The sequence below is a fragment of the Micropterus dolomieu genome, linkage group LG03 (assembly GCF_021292245.1).
Source record: "Micropterus dolomieu isolate WLL.071019.BEF.003 ecotype Adirondacks linkage group LG03, ASM2129224v1, whole genome shotgun sequence".
Lineage (NCBI taxonomy): Eukaryota > Metazoa > Chordata > Actinopteri > Centrarchiformes > Centrarchidae > Micropterus > Micropterus dolomieu.
In genome coordinates, this window is record NC_060152.1 from 11766147 (window position 1) to 11788999 (window position 22853).

Genomic DNA, 22853 nt, shown 5'->3' on the forward strand with positions numbered 1-22853 from the left:
CCGCCAAAGCAACAAAAGAGTGGCTGAAGAAGAAGCACATCAAGGTTCTGGAGTGGCCTAGCCAGTCTCCAGACCTGAATCCAATTGAAAATCTTTGGAGGGAGCTTAAAATTCGAGTTGCCAGGCGACAACCTCGGAACCTGAATGATTTGGAGGCTGTCTGCAGGGAGGAGTGGGCCAACATCCCTGCCGAAATGTGCACAAACCTTGTCACCAACTATAAAAACCGTTTGACATCTGTGCTGGCCAATAATGGCTTTTCTACAAAATATTAACATGCTGTTTGTCCAGGGGGTCAAATACTTGTTTTTCCTCATCAGATGGTTATCAATTTTAATAAATTCATATGATGTGATTTTTCTGGAATTTTCTTTGGGATTCTGTCTTTCACTGTTAGAATGTACATATGATTAAAATTATAGATCGTTGCATTCTTTGTAAGTGGGCAAACCTGCAAAATCAGCAAGTGGTCAAATACTTATTTCCCCCACTGTAGTATACAATTTTTAAAATCAGAACTGGAGAAAATACAGCAGATGCGGGCATGTTTCAATACTGTTTGGATGAGTCACCTGGGCAAGTAGACAGCGGAGAAATTTTGGCCATTTTAGTTGCATGTGTCCATTAACAGCCAGTTTAATTTTTTCAGTGCTTCCTTGGCTCCCTACTGAGGTAATTTTGTTTTATTAACAGCAGTTCAGCTCAACATAATAAAGCAGAGGTTGATTACACCCATTCAAAGCTTTCCATTTCTCCACTTCTGTTTCAAGGATAAATGCCTCATAAACTGTTTATTTTTAATTAATGGTATGACTAGATATACCTAACGAGTTATATTACTGCAAATTCTCAAAACTTTGTGGCTGTACAGTGCTGCACAGGTGCAATTAGAGCTGGACTGTACAGTGTGATGTATGTCTGTAAAGAAAGCTTTTAAAAGTTTTGAGACTTTAAATGATCAAATTATTATTCATGCAAAGGCATGTGCTGGAGAAAAAAATAACATTCAAGCCTGCTAATTTTAGTGCACTTTGGTTACTCTGACAATTTACTAGTCTGAATATCCTTCATCCTGGCTGCCAGAGGTCCCCTGCTCTGTAATTTGTGATGACCTGAATTTTATTTATAATGACTGTCTTTTTTCTCCTGATGAAATAATGATTATTTGCAGCCTTGAGGTTTCCTGCTATAATTAATCAAGTGAAATTGCCTGGAAATGTTGAATAATGCTCAACCTCACATTTTACCATTTTGTGCAGGAAAGTCTACATCTGGGGAGTGAGAGTAGTCATCCTCTGGTTTTAAGAGCTTATGAGCCGATATAGATTTAGACCCACTTCAGCACAGGTAAAGACTGAGATGGAAAGCACATGAAAGGAGCGCTGGATAAGAGAGAAACAGGGACAAGGAGAGGTAAATATGTAGTAGCACATAAAAGTGTTTAGAAAAATGCATGGAATGAGCGAGAAGCAGAGAAGAAATGAGACCAGTGAGATGGCAAGATGGAGGGGAAAAATGCAATTAGAGACAGGCTGACAGAGAGGAGCAGAAGACGGAGAGGTAAATAGATATGAAATGGCATGGAGTGCGTCATAGCTTGGTGACAGAGAGTTGAAAGAGAGCGGGGACGTAGCCAAAGATTGTGAGCGACAGAGGTAGAAAAGACAGATAGGTGTGAAAGCAAAAGGCAGGCAAGGGGTGGAAATTGGATGCGGGGAGAAGCGTGCATATGTCCCCGGGAGTGGAGAAGAGCTTTTATACTTTAGTTCAACAGCATTAGGCAGCGTGTCTATCAGCGGATGCTGGCGTGACACTAAACCACACTCTGCGGGAAGCATCCGTTCTAATCATATCCTTCTTCAGCCAGCGCTCTCAACCGACAGCACAAAAACAAACCCACAAAAAACAATTCTCTCACACACACGCAGAATCATGTCCAGGAGCATGACACTGATGTAACCCAGAGAATGACACTGACAGGCAGGCAGACATTCAGTTTCCACATTCAACAGGAATCTTACTTATTCATTATTTTCCTCCTCCACTTTCACAAACATGAAAACACTGCAAACATAAAAAAACAACACACACACACACACACACATATTCCTGGGATTTCGTCCTTGACTGAAGCCCTCGGTGTAGGAGGATGCATCATCACTAAGCAGAGCTATCATTACACATGGTCATGATTTCTTCACCGAGTGCCCCAGTCCAGACTCACATCAACAAACAACACACTGTAGCTACCACTTCGCTCTTTTTTCTCCTGGTACACCATTAGCACAATACTGAGTCCCATTATAAAACAACACACTGCTTAAAAGTCCCTGAAGCTAGCTAATCAATAGGCTTCAGTGGAATCCTTGTAAGGCATGTTTAGCACAGTTTAAGCAGAGAGTCACATATTAAGAGTCTTTGTTGCACAAAGCCCTGTAGCATGGGAGAGAGATAAAACGCTTCATGGTGTTCAGAGGCAATTCAAAGAGAGATGCACAGATTCAGGGTCAGCTGTAACAGATGAAGTGAGTAGGGCATGGGGATGTGAGGGGCATTTTGGAAAAGAAAGCATTACTATTAGCTATACTACATTTAGAATTGAGTCTGGTGGTCTGTAACATGCAGCAGCATTTCAAATTCTTTAGCAGAATATCAGTTTTTCTAAATTGTAATCTTTACTATCTATCTATCCATCCATCTCATTTAATTACTGTAAATCACGTGGTTAAATTTCCTTATTTTGCCTACTTAGATTACTTTATTTCTAGAATTTAAAATGTAGCCTGTGCAAACTGCTCAAATGGGAAAGCACATACTGGGACAAAAATTATGCTCAAGTTGATTTAAAATTTAAAAGGTAGGCAGCACAAAAAGTAGCCTTAAAACATCCAGGGTTTCACAGAGCCTTCCTCGGGGTATTCTTGGTATATTTTTGCCTGAGCTTTTAAGCTAATATGCTTTTAAGATGCTGCAGCTTGCACCTGAAATCTGTTTTTTTGCTTGACTGCAAAAACTTAAATGTTAAAATAACTCTTCAAAAAATCTGCATTGCAATATATTTATAAATATCTAAGAAAGTACACAACTCTCTTATCTCTTATCAATTATCCTCCTAAAGAACAATCTGTCTTTAATTTTGAATGATTTTTGGATAGATGATGATGCTGACGATGGGGATGTTTGTTTTCTACTGATCTTCAGATAAACAAACAGTGACTACACGGGTCTGTTTGCACAAGAGCCCTCTGAGTCTGTGTGTGCGTCACCATGGAAACCGCCTGTTAGTACACCTGCCCTCATATAGAGGAAGAGTCAGGTGGTCAGGGAAGTTACAGGTCAGTGCTTACCCCACACTTGCTGAGAGCGATGTACCACCATCTTTCCCTCACAGAGCGAAAACTACGGCCGCCCACGCAGCTCAGAACCTCCTCGTTCCCGTCTCCCTCCACCTGAGAGAAAGATAAAAGAAATGCATGGGGAGGGGGTGAACAGCGGATGTCATTAACCAAAACATCAGCGTGTTTTACCTAAGAGACAGACTGAATTATCACAGTAGAGTGGGAGCCTGATACATCAAGATATAAACACATTTCACACCTCAATATAGACTAAAATGTGGGAACAAGATCACAACAACAGAGTCACGCTGGCACTGACACTTCCTAATGTGTTAAACACACACGTTGTGTTGTTTATTGAAAAAAGTTTTTTTGTTTTTTTTAAAAAGGTGTTACAGGAGAGAAATATCTTTTGGACCTTTTCTGGCTGACTTGGATGCATCATCAAGAGTGGAAATGTGTGAATCAGTAAAATGTTACAAAAACACATTACAGGCCATTAGCGCTCTCTCTCTCGCTCGCTCTGTTTACATCTCTTACATATTAATGTTCCTTTTTTGCATTACAAAAGAATATGCAACAGGAAAGATGAAAATAAGTTCAACTGTCTGGTGATAAAAGGAATAATGTGATAGTCTGTAATGCGTACCTCTCACAACACAGAGAGGTCAGAGGTCAACTTGAGTTACAGAGCAGCATCCCTGCATTAGATTCTGTAGGATTCTCAGCGACACACAAGTGTTTGTATAAATTTGTGCGTGTGCTCTTACCACACAGCCCGACCAGGTGTAGCGTGTTGTGAGGTTAATGACCTGGTTGTTCTCAGGCCTCAGCACCGCTTCCTTCTGGTAGCAGTTCTGATGGCAGAAAACACAGTAAAATCAAAATAGGAACAACATTAAAACATTCAAAACGGCCCTAATTGAAATTTCTGCTGTATTTTCTTACCCTCAGCCACTCTCATCTATTTCCATTTTCACACATTTCACAAAATATTTTTCAATAAAGCTCAGAAGAAGTGCACAGACTTGTTGCATGCAGCTGCAGGTTATACCTAGAATATGTAATGTAAATGTAAAGTAATAACAGAGCAGGAGTAAAAGCATAAGAGAACATTTTTCCAGTCTGGAAAATGCAATGTGTGTTTAATCAAAATGTAATTTAAATTATGGCTACATTGCCTTCTGGTCCATTGCAGCTGCTGTGATTGGAATTAAAATTGATATTTTTTGTCTCTTCTGTGATGGATTTCTCCCTGTGTCCAATGTGCTGAATATTAGTGTGAAATGGTGAGTGTAGAATAAAGGCATCGCTATTTGTTTCTAGGAAACTGACACAAACTCTCTTTGTAACTGTGCTGAAAATATCTTAACATAGTGTCACATTTGGGTGTCAAAAGACATCCGCAAGAAGAATACACCACCAAATCATCAAATGGGCCAAGAAATTCAAGGTTTTTGGTCAATGTTGTTCTTTATTTTTTAACTCTGCTAGACCATTTTACCATGGATTTTCCTATATAGTTCACAAAACACATGATAACCCTAACTGTATTTGTAATAACTTACAGCTACATCAGATGTCATGTGTTGATAAAACAACACAAGGCTGTTTAAGCACAACTTTTAAAATGAGTGAGTGTAGGGTACCAACATATGGCTATAGTAAATGGTCGCATCATACATTATTCATGGATTGTGAAAGCAATTTAATGTTGGTTTTATTGACTGTATCATGTTATATCTTATAGTACCAGCTGACTGTGGCATATAAGACACAGATTAACGATTCATGAATGGGCCAATGGGGCCAATATTACATGAATCCACACTCTATAAAAAACAAAAATCTCAGACCTAAGACTTAAAATTATGCAATCAACCTTACGTTAAATGTACACTGCAGAGATTGTGGATGGGAGAATAAGTTTGCCAGCTCACCAAAATAGGAATTACTCAAAATGCATACAGTGCAGCCGGCATGGAAAAAAGACGCATTTTCTATTGTTTTGGCTCTGTATTCAAGCAGACTGGATTTGAAATAAAACAATGACAATGAGGCTGAAGTGCTGACTTTCAGTTTTAAGGATGTTCAATTATTGTTAACCTAATGATATTGTTGGGTGAACAATATCAATATTATTCATAGCACATCGAATCCCCTTCTTTTGAACAGTGCAGCTGTACAAAGACAGGGATGTATTTCCTAAAATGTTCACCCAATAGGGATATAATTATCTTTAAATAAAGGCACATTACCCTGTATTGTTTTTAGGGCTGAGTATCGAGTTCAATACTTTTTAGGCACCGACCAAATTGCCTCAATACCATCGAGCATCAAAAACTGTCTTTCGGTACCAAATTCCATACCTAAAGGTTCTTGTTAACGTCAATGAGCCAATAAGCATGCAGTATGCTTGATGGCTGTGGTCATGTAAACACTAGATCACGCCAGTTACGCACAGAGACGTTGCTCGTGGATGTATAAGACGTGGAGAAAATCAAAAGTGTGGCTACATTGCACCAGGCTTGATGCAACAGCGCAATGCAATATTTGTGACGTAAGATAATTGCTGCCAAGAGCGGCCACAAGACCTGGTGAAGCCCTTGACTGAGCATGGAATAAACTTAAGAGCAGAAAATTGCTCCATCTTTGATGTCTCCAACAAGACAGAGCTGGTGCAGTCATCGTCCCAGTGCTCTACTGCCACCGAGCTTGCTTCAACATGCTACAAGTAGCGGCGTTACTAGTTTCCATCCATCCATCCATTCATCGTCAACCGCTTATCCTGTGTACAGGGTCGCGGGGGGCTGGAGCCTATCCCAGCTGACATTGGGCGAAAGGCGGGGTACACCCTGGACAGGTCGCCAGTCCATCGCAGGGCCCCCTTACTAGATTAACTATGGTAAAACTTTGAATAATAGCCCGGGCTTTTATTTGCTAAAATCACTGAATTGACCCTGCCTATATTTGGGACAGGCGTCCATATAGGACAGGCCTTTAATTATTTTTGCACAAAACTGAAACTACTATGAAACAGTTTTTATTTCAAACAGAATAATACTTATGTAAAAATTATCAAATATTATGAAATACACGTCATTCGATCTAGCTCCCACAGACGACTTTTGCGCTTTTATTTTGAAGACAGCAAACTAAAAACAACAACACGGTGCAGGATGAGAGAAGTTAGCAGACAGAGAGCGATGGACTTCACATGACAGGATTCACAACTTGGATAAATTTTTCTGAAAAGCTGTTTTGATTCTTTTGATCGGTGGACCCTTACAGACTAAAGGAATATATTAAATAATAAGAATTAGACTTTGGGTCTTGTTGTTTCCGTTAAATACCACTTAGTGAGTGGTATTGTGGAGAATCTAACTTCTATAAAAACCAGACCAAGGTTTGTCAAAATGTGTTCCCACACCAGGCCAGTAAAGGAGGTAGGTGGCTATTTGGGACTCGGCTATTAATTGAAGTTTTATGGTACATTTCTCAGTAGCTTGGTGGTGGCGTCGCTGTTTCGTGAATCAAATCAAAACAAAGGTCTTTTATTGACCCAGTAGCGACCACACACGCTACATTTTCCCGAGCATTTCTGAAGGATCAGTAGGTGACGCCACCGCGACACACGCACCTGTATGTGCAGCAGGCGGAAGCGCTTCTGTGTGACGGTGACATCACGTACCGATCCTGTGACTTTGCTGCAGTGGAATGAAGACACGCGATTGAGTTTACTTTCTATTGTGATAGGTGTTGCCTGGCCACCTCTTCCTCTAGTGAGGAGGAAACGTTGATATGTTGTGGCATAAACTTGTTTCCATGAGATGAGAGATTTCTCTCTCTCTTTCTCTCACGCCTATTGCCATGAATGTTTAGGTTACAATGTTGCCAGAGCACAAATTCACATTTAAACAATAAAAAATATATAATTAATAAACAATGAAATGACATTATAAAAACTACAGAAAGAGGAATAAAAACAACAAAAACACAATATAGGCGTATACACTGAAAATATGTCTTGCTTTTTGACAAGCAGTAGAATTTTTCAAAAGGAACAATTATTAAAATAACAAACAATATTAATGATAATAATGTGATAATTAAGTTACTTTATACAAACAACAATGGTTCTCAGTTTGTTGAGTATAAAATTGGTATCCAAAAAAGTATCGTTTAGGACCCGGTATTGAAGTTGAGGTATTGTATCGATATCAAAAATCTTTGAACGAAACCCAGCCCTAATTGTTTTATTTAGGATGTAATGTGTTCGAGTACTGGGCCAAAACTAAAAAAATGTATGACTGTCCAAAAACTTTTCTATAAATGGCAGTAAAACAGCTTCCGAAGCAGAACATAGACATCTATCTGCAGAAAATCTTCCCGCTGTCATTTTCTAAAGAGCAGCGTCAGTTCAAGCAGAACTCTCTGCTGTCTCAAGACGTGTTCATAAGTATGGATTGTACCATCCTTGATCACTGCATGTATCATCAATAATAAATCATTGCCTGTGTGTGAAAAGCCTTTCAGGAACTGTGAAAGACAGCTTTGTTTTATTCTGAGCAGCATGAGCAGCGTGTGATCCTTTAGTTCAAGTTAAAATGGGAAAATTAACTAAATTGGAGTCACAGGGCTTTTTCATTACAACAGTGACATGCAAATTAGTAAATGAAGCTGTGTGTCTCTTTAATTTAATGGCTTGGCAAAAGACATGATCCAGACGGTGTCAGTATCTCACCTTTTCAGGCCTCTTGTACACAGCTGGCCACTGAGAACTGTCATCAAAGTAGAGCAATATGTTCTGACAGCAACGAGACTGCATAGAGGAGAGACAGAGAGAGAAAACAGAGAGTGCATAGATCCGAGAGGAGGCAGTGAGACAGTTTGAGATTTATACGACAAAAACTGTTTCCAAAGTCTGCAGGCTACAACAGTAAAGCAAGACACGGGTAAAAGAAGACAGAGCGGAAGAACAAAACAGACGAGTAGAAAGATAGAGCGGGGGAGAGAAAAAGGAGTAGGGGATAGAAAAAGAGGACGAGGTGGGTACAGCAGGAACAGCCGGAGGAAGGAGAGCAGAGAGAAAGAGCGATGACATCAGTTTAGATGTGGTAAGAGGAAGGAAAGAAAGAAAGAAAGACAGAGAGGTAGTTGAGAGGAAAGATAGAAAAGTAGAGAAAGAAAGGATGGAGAAAGAAGAAAAGTAAAATGCTTATGTTGCCAGAGAAGATAGGGTGACAAGCTGAGGCAATGTGGAACATTTATTGAAAATTATAGATGTAAAACATTCACAAACAAACACAGCACAGCTACAGTAAGTTATCCTACCTTTGGATAGCGGAACCGGAAGTCCAGACGTCCAAAGTCGGTGAGAAAGCAGAAGCGAGTGAGGAAAACCCAGTCCTGGAGTTAAAAACGGAAGAGAGAGGGAAAAAAGTGAAACAAAAAAACAATTAACATGGATGAAGCAAAAACATTTGTCACCTTATACCCAGGCTAACTCAAGTCCCATGTTTCCATGGTAATAATCAGTATTACATGCTGACCAATGGCACCAAATGACAAAAAATGAGCAAAACATGGCTCATAATTTGTGGTTTACTTACAATGTGGAGCAAAGCAAAGACATTGCAGTAACAAACTGGAAATATACTGTGCCTGACTGGTGAGTAAGTGGAAGAACTCAGCTCTACTACAGGTCTGCACTGCGTTAAGATTTTATGCTACTGGATGTTTTTGGCATTGTTTCACTCTTTAATGAATTTTCTCATTAAAATGTCTTTGTAACGGTTGAACTTATCCAAAAGCCGAACATTTTCTGAACATTTCTGAACTGAGAGGTTTGACGCGGTTGCTTGGTCAGACATGTGTTTTAGTATGGAATAAAGTCTTAATTTACCCAGAATTCATTAAATTATTCTTACTTACAATAGTCATGAAAGAAACAGCTTTGTGCAATGAATTAATATACAGTCTGACTATTTCAATCAGAAGAGAGTTCATTTGGTGAGTGGTCTTTGGCAATTAGACTCAGTCATGACATCATCATATTTTTAAGGGGTTAGTGAAGCCATGAGTAGTATAGGATACACCCCTGATGGAGTCTAGATACTGGTGGAGTTGGTAATGGGATGTGTGACAGCAACAATATGATTAGCTGAAGGAGATCATGACAAAATCTAGTTGATTAAAGAGTACCCATAGTAAGCTGATTACAAAGAAAGCCAGAGATGAGGGACAAAGACAGAGAGAGAGAGTAGCATAGTTAGTTTTCACTGAGGTTCATTAGTTAGATCGGTAGTAAGCCATTCGCAGTCAAAGCCTGTCTTTCTGAAACCGCCCCCTGAAGATGGTGTTAGGTGAAAAGTCAAGGGATGACAAAAGTTATATCAGTTCATCCTGAGAGGCTGTCTGTACCAAATTTCACACCAATCCATCCAAGTTGTTGAGACATTTCACTCAAAACCACAAATGTCAGCCTCGTGGTGGCGACAGAGCAAAAGCCAGGGGATTACCAAAGTCAGTATCAATTAATGTCTGAGGAGCATGACGGTCTCTCCAAATGTTTGTGCAAATCCATCGAGTAGATGTTGAGATATTGCACATGATAAGTGAGAACTTTGACTTGCTGGAGCTAAAGGAAAGGTCAGGGGAGCAACAAAGTTATTATTTTTTGTGCATCATGGTTATCTGTACCAAAATTGAACATGAATCCATCCAATAGATGTTGAGATATTTCAGTCTGGACCAAAGTGGTGAAGTGAATGACAGACCAACATTGACATCCCGAAAGGCACAGCACTTGTGGCTAAAAAAAGGTGGTTGGGAAGCATACGGAGGTTAAAGATGTAGAAGAGGGAAGGGGAGCAATAAGGAAGAGAAGAAATAAAATAAACATCGGAGAGGACATAAACATGGCAATAAGGAAGTGAAAGAGAGGAGAGGGGGAAGGGATGAGTAGAGTTTCAGAAAGGTTAAAGAAGAGGTGGAGGAGAAATAAAAGAACAAGGTTTGGAGAGAAGAGAAAAAGAAGGGAGGTAGTGCCAAGAGGGTAAACCTCTAGTAAGGGTGAACACTTTAATAAGGGTGACAGAACTATCCTTTCTTAATATTATTCAGCCATAAGCTTGGCAGCGTGGGACCAGATAATAGTGCTGATGGTGTACTTCACTGAGCTTACATAAGGCACTGCAGCAGCATGGTGGTCTGTGTATATATATATATATATTATATTATATATTCTATACAGCTGTGGGCAGACACATTCTGTAGATATGGATCATAGTGCTGAACACAGCACTAACACCACATCACTTGTGCTGTTTACACACACTATCTGAACTGGACTGCCTGGTATGAGTAGGCCCTACAGAGGCAGCTAGAATAAATGAAAAGTTTTCACGAGAATGAGAATCTTACAAAAGTACAACAAATGACAGAAGACTTATTTAGACAAATGACACTAGAGTTTAGAGTTGGGTTTAAACCAAAAACACTACAGATTTGCCTTTTAGTAACGAGGAATCATCTCCTTTTATCTCTGCAGAGGATTAATTCTATTAACCATTTTGCTACTTAATTAATATTTGTTATTTTTCAAGGTCAAAATGCCAAAATTCCAGCTTCTTAAAAGGTGTAAATTTACTGTTCTTCTTAGTAGAGTTTGATAGTACAGACAGAACATCTTTTGTACTGTTGGTCAGATTTAAGCAATAGGAATATGTCATGGACTAATTGATTAATAAATTAATCCAGTAAGAAAAATCAGCAGAATAATCTATAATGAAAATATCATTAGTTGCAGTCCTAATTAAATATCCCAAAACTCCTACTGTAATAGAATAAGATTCATGTTATCAACCCTAATTTTAAAATCTTTCTTTATGCATAGTTCGGATTTTCTGAATTCAATTAGGAAATATCATAGAACAAGTAAACAATATTGAATGTGTTCAGGCATTCAACGCCAACTTTCAATACTTTACTATTTTTGCTACAGACACAATTTTGTTGGTACTCAAATAATGAGGTATGTTTTCTTTCAATACAGATGTCAATTCTACGTACAGCATACAACAACATACAGTGTTTTGGTACCATTACTGAAACAATATTTTTTCCAATAACGTTAAAAAAATAAACACAAAATGCCTTTTTTTAAGATAACATTTTGGGGCTTTTGAGCTTTATTTGATAGGAGCAGTTGAAGAGAGGCACTGAAATGTGGGAGTGGGAGAGGAGATGACACGCAGCACCTCATACTGTTGGGAGACCGTACTTTCTCTGCTCTGTCTTTCTATTGCAGATGAGATTAAAGTAAACAAGCCTATTCAGTGCCAATTTGACACTAGAGCCAAATCAATCAGTCAATAAACCATTTAGTCAATCGATGAAAAAACAATATATAAAATATTTTGATATGTGATTTATCATTTAAGTTATTTCTCAAGCAAGAATGCCAAATATGCTTCTCAAATGAGATAATGTGCTTTTTCTTGTCTATATGACAGTAAACTGAATATCTTATCTTTTTGACATTTGCTTTGACGAAAAAAAAACATTTTAAGACTTTCCCCTGGGTTTTAGGAAATGGTGATGGGCATTTATTGAAATTTTTAAATACTGATAATTAAAATAATCATTAGATGGCGCAGTGCCTTTAATAATAATGATAAGACGCATGCCTTTGGTGTGAGAGACCCTGGTTCGAATGCACTGTGAGACACCATTGTGCAACCATAGTTGCTCCAGAGGTGTGTGACCCCTGACATATATAGCAATTGTAAGTCGCTTTGGATAACGTTGTATGTAAATGTAAATCTAAGGCTGATCCCCAATAGTCAAGATTCGATGGGCTGAGCCTGACTCGACTGTCAATCTCATAGTCGAAGCTTCGCAGCAAAACAAGTATAATGCCATTTTGGCGATATGGGGGTGTTCCCCCCCCCGCTCGCTATCGCCGCCCACAAAAACACACATGATTCGACTATCAGTCGACTATAGGCAGGACTTGACGATTCTGATTCGTCTATGTAAATCCTTAGTCGGTGACAGCCCTAGATGCATCTTATCAGAATGAGTAAACACTTTGATTTTTTTTTATTTGATACCCTATACAGCAGACAACTCAAAAAGTACTGAGCTTCAATATTCAGCACTACCCTGAATGATTTGATGTATGACTTCCCAGGCTTTCCCAATCCTAACTGGAGTTATCTGTTGTAAGTTATCTGGATATAATGACAAAACAGGTATTCATTCATTCACTTGTGAGTGTAGCTTTTTTCAGACCAGAAAATCCCAATTGCACAGTATATCTCATCTAAGGATATGATATTAAATTGAGTTCTACTTCAGGTAATATTTATCAACCCTAAAATCAATTGTACGCTTAAAATAAGCAGATCTAAAACATGGCCACAACTGCATTCACACACTATGTTTTGACTTGTACACAAGAATCTGTTGCACATTTCAGCCTCTTCAAGTACTCGAGCACAGTTCTCCTCTTCCTTACCAAAACCAGCCTTCAGGTTGGTTGTTATGAACTCTTGATCTCCACCCAACCAGCTAAACTCCCCATGCACCATTATACTGTAATTACCTCTGTCCTGCATTCTCCCTGCATAAACAAACACAGTAATTTCTGTGGTGAGAAATAAAGTGCGACCAGAGCAGTGTAGCGTGGCTTGCACTGCTGCCTCCATATATCACAGCAAACAAAACCGCAACCATATTTCAGCCGCTGCCAGCCTGCTTCATCCCCCAGAGCCTCTGGGTTATAATTCATGGCAGACTCCAGAGACTTGCACCTCTGTGTGCTGTCCCCTGTGACGCTTAAGGTTGCAACCATGACAACCAGGGTAGCAGAGGGAAGCACTGACCCAACGATGACTCCCTGGGGAGAGGAGAGAGACATGGTGTGCTTGGGATGGTAGGGTTTATCATTTAACTGACCATAGGCTCGGACTGTGAAAGACCCCCTTGTTGGGCAAACGCACCACACAGAATTACCCACGAGCATCTGCCACACACTCTTACACACACTCGTACAGCATTCCATGGCAGGTCTGAAACAAACATGCATACCCGAACTCATCCACACCACTCACCCCCACCCCATTGTCATAGCAACCACAGCATGCCTTAGTTTGCAGCTGCCATAGAAACATCAAAAGGCCAGGCTGTTCATTCAAGCACACATAAACACTTATATTTTGTCCAGCTCTCGTACGCTTGTCCTTTTACATTGCTTTCTCTAAAATCAAGTTACAATTTTCAATAAATGTCTATATTCAGCCAGTGACATCTAGCCAGAAGTTAAACCAACCAATTGGCCAGCAGCCCTGTATCTTTAACTGGTTGTATACTGTGATTATACAAGACGAACATATCAGAAGCCAGCCAACATGATGATACATGCCAAAAAGTATGTAGTCCCAGAAACAGTATACCCATATGAGAACATTTCATTTCAAAGCCATGGACATTAATATGCTGCAGCCTTCACTCTTAAAGACAGGCTTTCCACAAGATTTTGGATCCCAGGGATTTTCTCCCTTTCAACCACAAGAGCATTAGTGAGGTTGGGTACTGATGTTGGGTGATAAGTCCCAGCTCACAGTCGGCATTACAGTTCATCCAAAAGGTGTTTGATGGAGTTGAGATCAGATCAACAAACCTAGAGAACACAGAATTTCTTTATGGACCTGGCTTTGTGCATGGGGGTATTGTCATGTTAAAATAGGAGAAGGTCTTCCAAACAGCTGCCACGAAGTTCATTATATCATTGTGTGCAGTAACAATATCCCATAAATGGATCTCCACTGGAGCTGAAAAGATTAGTTGATATACCAATTAGTCGATCGACAGAAAAATAGTCGGCAGTTATTGTGATGACTGATAAGTAATTTTTCAAGTTAAAATGTCACACATTAATGGGTTTCTCAAAAGTGAGTTTTTAAGAAGGGAAATTTCAATGCACATTTTTCACAATCTGACATTTGATACACTAATCAGCTAATTATTTTAATAAATAATTGCTGACAAATTCTTGATGAAAATAATCATTATTTGCAGCCCTAATCTAAACCACAAAAACAGCCTCAGTGCACAAATACTGTCCACATATTTTTGGTCATATAAATTATTTTAACATTTAACCTTATCAAGGTAAAACTGTTGATATAGATTTTCATATCACCCAGCCCTATTTATTTACAACAATTTTAATAATCAATGAATCATTAATCATAAGTAATTTTTTAGCAAAATTTTAAACATTCAGCCTTATCATTAGTTTCTGCACAATAGGGACTTTAGGTCAGTGGCATGTTTAGCTTAAACACATAACTCAAATGACATCAATTCAATTTTATTTATATAGCGCCAAATCACAACAACAGTTATCTCACAGCGCTTTTCATAAAAGAGCAGGTCTAGACCGTACTCTGTGATGTTATTTACAGAAACCCAACAATTCCCACCAAGAGCAAGCACTAGGCGACAGAGGCAAGGAAAAACTTCCTTTTAAGAGGCAGAAACCTCGAGCAGAACCATGGCTCAGGGTGGGCGGCCATCTGCCTTGACCGGTTGGGGGTGAAGGAGAGAGAGGGAGGGAGGGAGGCAGCCTACACAATATACACACAGAGGTACAGACAAGGTAATGTTGCTATAGACTGAATGAAAATTGGTACAGATATTTACAGTAGTGTTAATGATAATAATCGTAATGTTAATGATTATAATAACAATAGGACTAGTAACAATAGTTGTAGCAGAGAGTGTCGAGCAGGAACACGGGGGCAGCAGGTGACTCGCAACCACAGATCCAGACTCCACAGCTCCAGAGCCAGAAACACCTGCAGGAAGTGATAGGAGGAGAGAGGAGAGGGACGAGAAAGCACAAGACTACCGGAAAGGGGAGAAGTTGAGTTAGTAACATGCAATAATGTGATGAGGTTGCATAGAGAGGGAGAGAAAGTAGAGGAGAGAGGACCTCAGTGCATCATGGGAAGTCCCCTGGCAGTCTAGGCCTATAGCAGCATAACTGGTTCAGGTCTCACCTGAGCCAGCCCTAACTATAAGCTTTATCAAAGAGGAAAGTCTTAAGCCTACTCTTAAATGTGGAGATGGTGTCTGCCTCCTGAACCCAAACTGGAACCTGGTTCCACAGGAGAGGAGCTTGATAGCTGAACGCTCTGGCTCCTAGTCTACTTTTGGAGACTCTATGAACCACAAGTAACCCTGCATTCTGGGAGCACAGTGCTCTGGTGGGGTAGTAAGGTACTATGAGATCTTTAAGATAAGATGGTGCCTGACGATTAAGAGCTTTGTAGGTGAGAAGAATGATTTGAGGCAGATTTCACACGGCTCCCTCTGGAGCCACAGAAGGCTTTATACAATTTTTTTCACATATGCAGTAGTATTCCAAGACCTGTAAACATACTTTAATGTGTAAAATCGGTGGAGTTCCCCTTTAAAGGCAGACCACTGAGTCTAACAACAAGGCCAAGACGGCGTCAACAAGCCAGCATGGAGCTCAGATAGCTGTTAGCACAATTCACCACCTGACTCAAGCTATTCCATTGACATCAACAACTAAGCCAAGCGGAATCTAGTTAGCCCAGTGCAGCTTGGTGTGTGTATGTGTGCATGCAAGTGTGTGCATCAGTGGAGAGTAGAAAAGAAACTGAGCGCTGCAGAACACCAACAGTGGATGAGGTGTCTACCTTAATCCCCTTTTAGTCTTCTTATTTCCCCATGGCCACTGCATTGTGATGCAGAATCACTCAGCCTCCTCCCCAAGCTTGTGTGCATGCTTGCACATGCGCGTGCGTGTGTGCATGTACACCCCATTAATCAAGTGCTATGCCTTGATGCAGTATCCGGTCAATTCAGCATCTCTCCGTCTCATTCCCTCTTTTTGTCTTTCTTTCTTCCTCCCTCCCTCATAGTCTGTCCTTTCATCTCTAGTAGCTTTCTGTCTTTTTCCTCTTTCTCTCCAGATCTCTGTTTGCTTGCTAAGCCTCATTAACAATTAATTACCAATCAGCTAGTCAAGTCACCCCTGGACCGCTGGGCTTCTCAATGATTCATTAGTCAGGGTTACACAACACTGCGACGCATAAACACACTCACGCATTGACACACACAAACACACTCAAGCACTGTCCCTCTCTGTCTCTGTGGGTGTTTCAGACATGCAAACACACACACACACACACACACACACACAAAAGCAAGCATATGGACCCATGAAAAACACTCTCTCACATGCGCACACACCTGCACACATACATGGTGCCTGTATCTAATCACAATGTCCTCATTAAAAAGAGATGCAGGAAAACTGATTGAGTTGGAAATTCTATGCATACGGGGTTTCCAAAACTTACTTCAATGTCAACTTTAAAGATTCTTCACTGACTTTCAAAGTCTTGTTTGTTGAAATTGAAGAATTTAGAACTGGCATATTTTAAGATAAGACATGACATTAATTAAAATAAGACACCACATACTAGGCCTCTTAACTTCATGATCCCATTAAGTCTAGAAATCCTGGTGAAATCCTTCATTTCAGAACTGCTGCTATGCCAACCCCGACATCCATCATAGTGTTTTTCCTCAGGATGTGAGATGTTGATTTTAGGATGGAGAAAGGCCCACAGAGCTGAGGCACGCTGATGAATATGGGAGCTAGATTTTTAAATTAGAAACAGAACTTTCAAGGGCATCTGTTCATTTTCATTAATTTTCAAAAGACTAAAGTTTAAAGACCTTTCTGGTCTAATCCACAAATTTTCATTAACTTTGGAAACCAAAGACCAATAACATTTTAACCTGTCTATAGACACATTTCACAACATGAATATTCAGTGATGAATCTCTAAACCCCCCACCCTCAATTCCCAAGAGAATGCAGAATACTACGGCTGAATGATTGATTATTTTTAATATAAAAAATTACAATTTGAAAGAGCTGCAAGTTTGACAATATGTTTAATGCTCAAAAGCATCTTAACAAGCCGTAGGAACCAAGTTTAAGCTGGCTAATGTTGTCTTAACTACTTTTAATCAACTTAATTCTTGCGTTGGCCACTCTCTGCATGAGGGTGTCTTTTTAAGTTGGACTGAATGTGGGCTACTTCTGTATGTGTTCTATAGTCTTCTTTGCATCATTAGCCAAGTTCACTTTTCTCTGACTAGTTTGAAAAAAGAAAATTCTGGGACAACCTCTACAACAAGCAACTGCATTAATTATTATTTTTATATGATTCTATCCATGAAGAAAAAAATAAGCTTGGTACAAATAAGGTACAAATTGTACCTCAATTAACACTATGTAGACCACAAGTACAGGCCTTATAGAAAATCATCCCAATTTAAATTGCAATCACAATATTGGTTAGAATATATCAGAATTATTATTATTGCATATTTTCCCCAAATCATGCAGCCTTATTGGAAACTGAGGTTGGACCCCTGTAACAGCAAGTAGATGCTGTCAAAATGTAACTGAGCAACACCTCAGCCCGACCTCAGGTCAGAGGAGGACTATGCTTTTGTTGAATTTTAACATTGGTCTGCTGCAAACTGCTACAGCTTTATGGACACCGACACAGAGGATTTACTGCCTTGCTCAGGGGTCCTGCTGTTGGCTGCTGAAAAGGCGCAAGATTTTTTTCTTTCCCAGATTTTCCCAGCTGGATTCAAAACAGCAACCTTCCTTTGACCTCAAAGCTCCTGCCCCTCAAAGGGACATTTTTATCAGTGCCTCCACACGCCATGAGCCGCTAAAGCTAATTGTGCACATCAACCAGCCCGAATAAAGCTGTTGACCAGTCTACCACGCCGATGCCTTTGGATATCTTTGGTGGCGTTTCTCTTTATTTCTCCAGCCACTCCACAGGTTTCAACAGTTCATCCCTCCCAGTGTGGTAAATTACATTTATCAATTTGCAGCTCTGCACAAACTCTGCCTTCACCTCTGCAAACATTGATACAGCTATAGCATCATGTTGCTGTGTGTGAGTGCTGGGATGTATTTTGTGTTTGTGTGTAGGTGTAAATCTGAGAGAGAGGGGAAGTGGAATGGAGTTAGTAGGTGACCTTGGGGCAAGAATGCACAAGCAAGACTGATGATGTGTTAAACTGTATACACACACACACACACACACACACACACACAATATCAATATGTCACGGCTGGTGTTGCCTGATGTTATTCAGAGTGCTCTGTTGTTTTGCTTAGGTTGTCAAATGATCCCTGAACTGTTTAGAAGCACAAGAGTGAGACGAGTAAACCAACCACAAGGTTCAAGATAAATTCTGAAAAGCAAGAAATAAAGCACACGTCTCCATTTTATTAAATTTTTTATTTACATTTTAGTAACTTAATATCTTAGGATTTTTGAGCGTTGTTCAAAGACATCACCTTCGGCTCTAGGAAATTGTCAAAATTCACTTTTTCCTGAAATTTCATAGATCAACCGATTCTTCAAGAAATAATCAGATTAATCAATAATGAAAATAATTGTTAGTTATAGCCCACAATGCACTTTAAGTTCAGAATGTACTATTCATTTTTATTTACTGTTTATTAGTTTTCCTTTACTAGTACAGATGACAAGGACAAACAATGCTTCCCCTCACCCCAATTCCTTCCCAATAACACAAAAACAAAACCTTAAGCTACCAATAATGTACTGTATAGCTTATAAAAAAAGAAAGAAACAACACAGCAGTACCAAAATAAATATACTAACAAAAACAAAAAATAAAAAATATATGTATTAAAATTATTTCTGCACTCTAGGTAGTACACACAATGCCATGCCTGTCTTAAAGGTGATCATTTTTAGGAAACTATAAGATTGTTGCTTTATGTTAGAGGATCTCTAAAGCTTGCTGATTAGAGAGGGATATAATAAAAGGTTTCCAGATTTCCTCAGACAAATTTTGTCTATTTTACAATCTTAAAGTTGCATGATGCCATTTCATTGATCTATTTATTTATCTATTCTATCTTTTATATCTGTCATATTTGTTTTCTTCCAATTAACATCAATAAGCAGTTTGGCTTTGCAAGATCCACGTCTTTTGGTGTATATTCCTTCCTCCTTAGTTTTAAGCTTGAAGGGTATAAGTTCAAAATGAAAATCTTAAGTTCGAGAGGGACCCACAGAGGTCATTCTGTCCATCACATGTTTGACTTCTTTCAAAAAAATCCATTATTTTACAACATTCCCTAAAACAATGATGCAGAGTTACTTTACATTCATTACACTTAGTGCATGTGTCTGGCATGTTGTTGTCAAAATTGTGTAATTTTATGGTGTTACATATATAAGCATGAGCCAATTATAATGCAACAGCAGGCATATTAGATGATTTTTATAGTTTCTGTGCATCTTCACAAACCATGTTCCAATCTTCCCACATTATTTCCTCAATCAAATCCTTCTGAATTTACTTATTTATGTAAAACCTCTTTTATTTGTGGTCTTACATAACAAGACAGGTTGAATAAATCTATATTCTTGTTTACTGCAGAGGACTACAAAAGTAGTCAAGAGGTGAATTGTCTCTCTCACACACACACACACACACACACACTTCGAAGTTGCCCAGTGCAACCTATTGCAGTCCACTGAGCAGCTCCAGTGGAGCAGGTGCAGATTCAGCGTCACGTTCAAGGGCATCTCAACAGCAGTGATGGATGGATGAGTGCCTCTGGTTCAATTTATCCATTCAGATCCCCTTCGTCATCCCGGGGATTCAAGCGGGTGACTTCAGTCTCTCAGTTCATGACGCATTTTTTTTAATTGACTGTAGTCAGATTTCAGGGAATGTGAGCACAACAAATCAGCAAGCTAGAGTGAGAATTAAAGCTTGTTGGCTCAAGCTGCCTGGTGTCTGACAGATTCAGTTCTTTGTTTTTTGGGGGGGGAGCCAAGTAAGGTGATATACAAGTAAGGTTATATACTGGTGCTCGGTAGCAAAGTATTTCAACGTCTGTTTGCTGCCAAGTCACATTTTGGCAACACATGAAAATCTGTGGTACGTGAAACACCTGAGTACACATGGTTGGTGCAAAATATTTATACTGTGTTTCAATGGAGGGATATTTCTGAACATGCTGGCTCTCTTTTCTCTTTTTTACAGTAACACCTTCCATCACCTTGTGACCTGAGCTGAACAGTGCAACAACACAGTCCTCTCCCCTGCTACTGATCACTAGGCAGACTGACTGTGCTCATGTTAAAGATGAAACAATTCAACAAATGATAAGAATCTTATTTATCAAGCAAAAACATTTGCTGGTTCTAGCTTCTCAAATGTGAGCAATCGCGCCTTTTTTATTGGTTATATCATTGTAGGCTGAATTGTCCGGAAAAACAATAATACTGATAATAATGAGTACTTTATCTTTCCCCTTAAGGAAATTCATTTTTGTCACTCTGTTATTTTTTTACACACACACACACATACCTGAAATACACACACGCACACACCAGACTTATAGACGTGTCTTAATGCGGAGAGATGCCACAATAATTGAGCTACCCATAGCATAGCACCTATAGCAGTTAGGGCTTTGGTGCCTTGCTCAAGGGCACCTCAGCAGTGCCCAGGAGGTGAATTGGCACCTCTTCCTGTTTTCAAGCCAAGTGCCTACATAATGAGTTACTACCACCCAAACAAAAAAACCTTGGGCTCTGGGAAATTGTTTCATATATATTCTCTTAATGTTTGCATGATTCATGAGGCATGTTTGTAAAACATTAATTTTCTTTACCTCTGGTTAGACTCTCCAGGCATACAGCTGCTCTCACAGACTGAAAGGTCAAGTGTGTCCTCTGTTGTTTAAGAGATAAATACTTTGGCATCCACAGCACAGGTTTTGCAGAAACAGAATTACCACAAATGACCATGAATAATTTGAATTAAGTCTTATTTGCCAGTGTTGTTATAGATGCTACTTTGTCTGCATAGTGGCCTGTCTTGTGGTCGACAGCCGCTGAACAACTCATGTATGTCCAACTTGATCCGCAAACTCGTGAGAATACCAACTAGAGATGTTGAACAGCAGGTGGTAGCCTCCTGAATTACAAATGGCCCAGAGCTACATCTGGTCAGCTGTACATTAAACAATTCAACTCGCAGATCCTGTCAGGGCAGCGATGATGTCGATGCTGATATGTTTGAAAACAGACCAAAACCCTGAGCAGAATGGACTGAGGCCAGTTTCTCGAGGAGCATCACAAATCCAGCGCTGCGCGCCAGAAGCCATATGACGCACACCTGTAACGAGTCCTCTAATCATAAACAGAAATCCCGCTGATAATTCACATTTACGCGTGGCAACAAAACAACGCACGTTAAGCTGCATGTGATTTAAAGAGGAGTAACCACTACAGGAGGCTCGGTTGGCGTTAGCTGTGGAACCGGAGAGGTGCCGCTTACTGGGGCTATAATGATGCCAAAGACTCATAATGGGGGTAAAATATACGCCACAGATGACACACACGCAGATGCCGCGCAACAGCAAGGCAAAATAGAGGCGAGTGTGTTTCATATGGCAGCATGTACATATCCAAGGCAACTTAGAGGTGAATTGGTGATAGCCTCGTGGTCTATCCGCGGTACAGCCCACCACAGATACACCTGCGTGCGGATACGCAGTTGAGTCCCCACTCCTCTCAGTCTGTGGCGGTGTCATTGTCGAAGTGGCAACTAATTTAAAAGACAAAAAACAGCGCTCACCTCTTTGGTGTTCACGATGCCTTTGACGTATTTCCCCAGGACTGAATCCACGCAGAAGACGCTGGACAGCACAGCCAGGCACAAGAGTCTCTCCCCGACCCTCACCTCCATCTTTCTCTCTCCCCCGCTGTCGCTCGTCTGCTCTCCGGGCTCTCTGAAGCCTGTCTCTGAGTGGGAGCGCGCGCGGAGGAACGGCTCGAGTGCGAGCGACGGTGAAAGAAGAACCAGGCGCGTTCACGTTGGTCCCTTCAATGCATGTGGGCCCCCCTCCAGCAGTGGAAGCTGGATGGTGGATTCTGTGTGTGGTTGTTTGGGAGGAGGACGGGAAGGGGGGACAGAGTGCGCGCTCCCGGTTCCGCTCGTGCTTTGAGAATGCGACACGTCCACACAGTAAAAATGCCATCGCCGATTGCAATCATGTTTTCATTAGAGGTCACACACCTCTAATGAAGTAGCACTAAGACAGATGATGCCTGGCCTCCTGGCTCAAATTATTATATCACTAATCAGCAGGATGTATATCAACAGGAACAGGATCTAATTGGCGTTATTACTACTGAATTCCCTTGAAAAAATACTTTAACAGCTTCTGTAATTCTGTGTCCAATTTAAAAACAACAGTGGAGGAAGTAGGCAGAGCCCTTGATCAAGCAAAAGTAGAAGGCATTGTAAAATGGAAGTATAATCCCTTCATTTGAGTCGAAGATGAGCCAACTATTACTAATTTATATGCAGTTTAAT

At 40.1% G+C, this 22853-nt stretch overlaps 1 protein-coding gene and 1 long non-coding RNA gene across 2 annotated transcripts in view; one reads left to right on the plus strand and one right to left on the minus strand.

The window, feature by feature from the left end:
* The window catches only part of tmem145 (transmembrane protein 145), a 42113-nt gene extending 19687 nt beyond the window's left edge, over window positions 1-22426 (minus strand). Inside the window, exons 1-5 of the mRNA XM_046046016.1 lie at window positions 22113-22426; window positions 8673-8747; window positions 8083-8160; window positions 4109-4195; window positions 3348-3449 (exon numbers count right to left, since the gene is read on the minus strand). Of these exons, the coding sequence (XP_045901972.1) occupies window positions 3348-3449; window positions 4109-4195; window positions 8083-8160; window positions 8673-8747; window positions 22113-22223 (453 nt within the window). The 5' untranslated portion in view covers window positions 22224-22426. The remainder of the gene's footprint in view (window positions 1-3347; window positions 3450-4108; window positions 4196-8082; window positions 8161-8672; window positions 8748-22112) is intronic.
* LOC123968964 lies at window positions 498-3335 on the plus strand. Its single transcript, XR_006824588.1, has 3 exons — window positions 498-672; window positions 1260-1413; window positions 3202-3335. It is a non-coding gene; the product is annotated as an uncharacterized LOC123968964 (long non-coding RNA).
* Window positions 22427-22853: the final 427 nt, after the last annotated feature.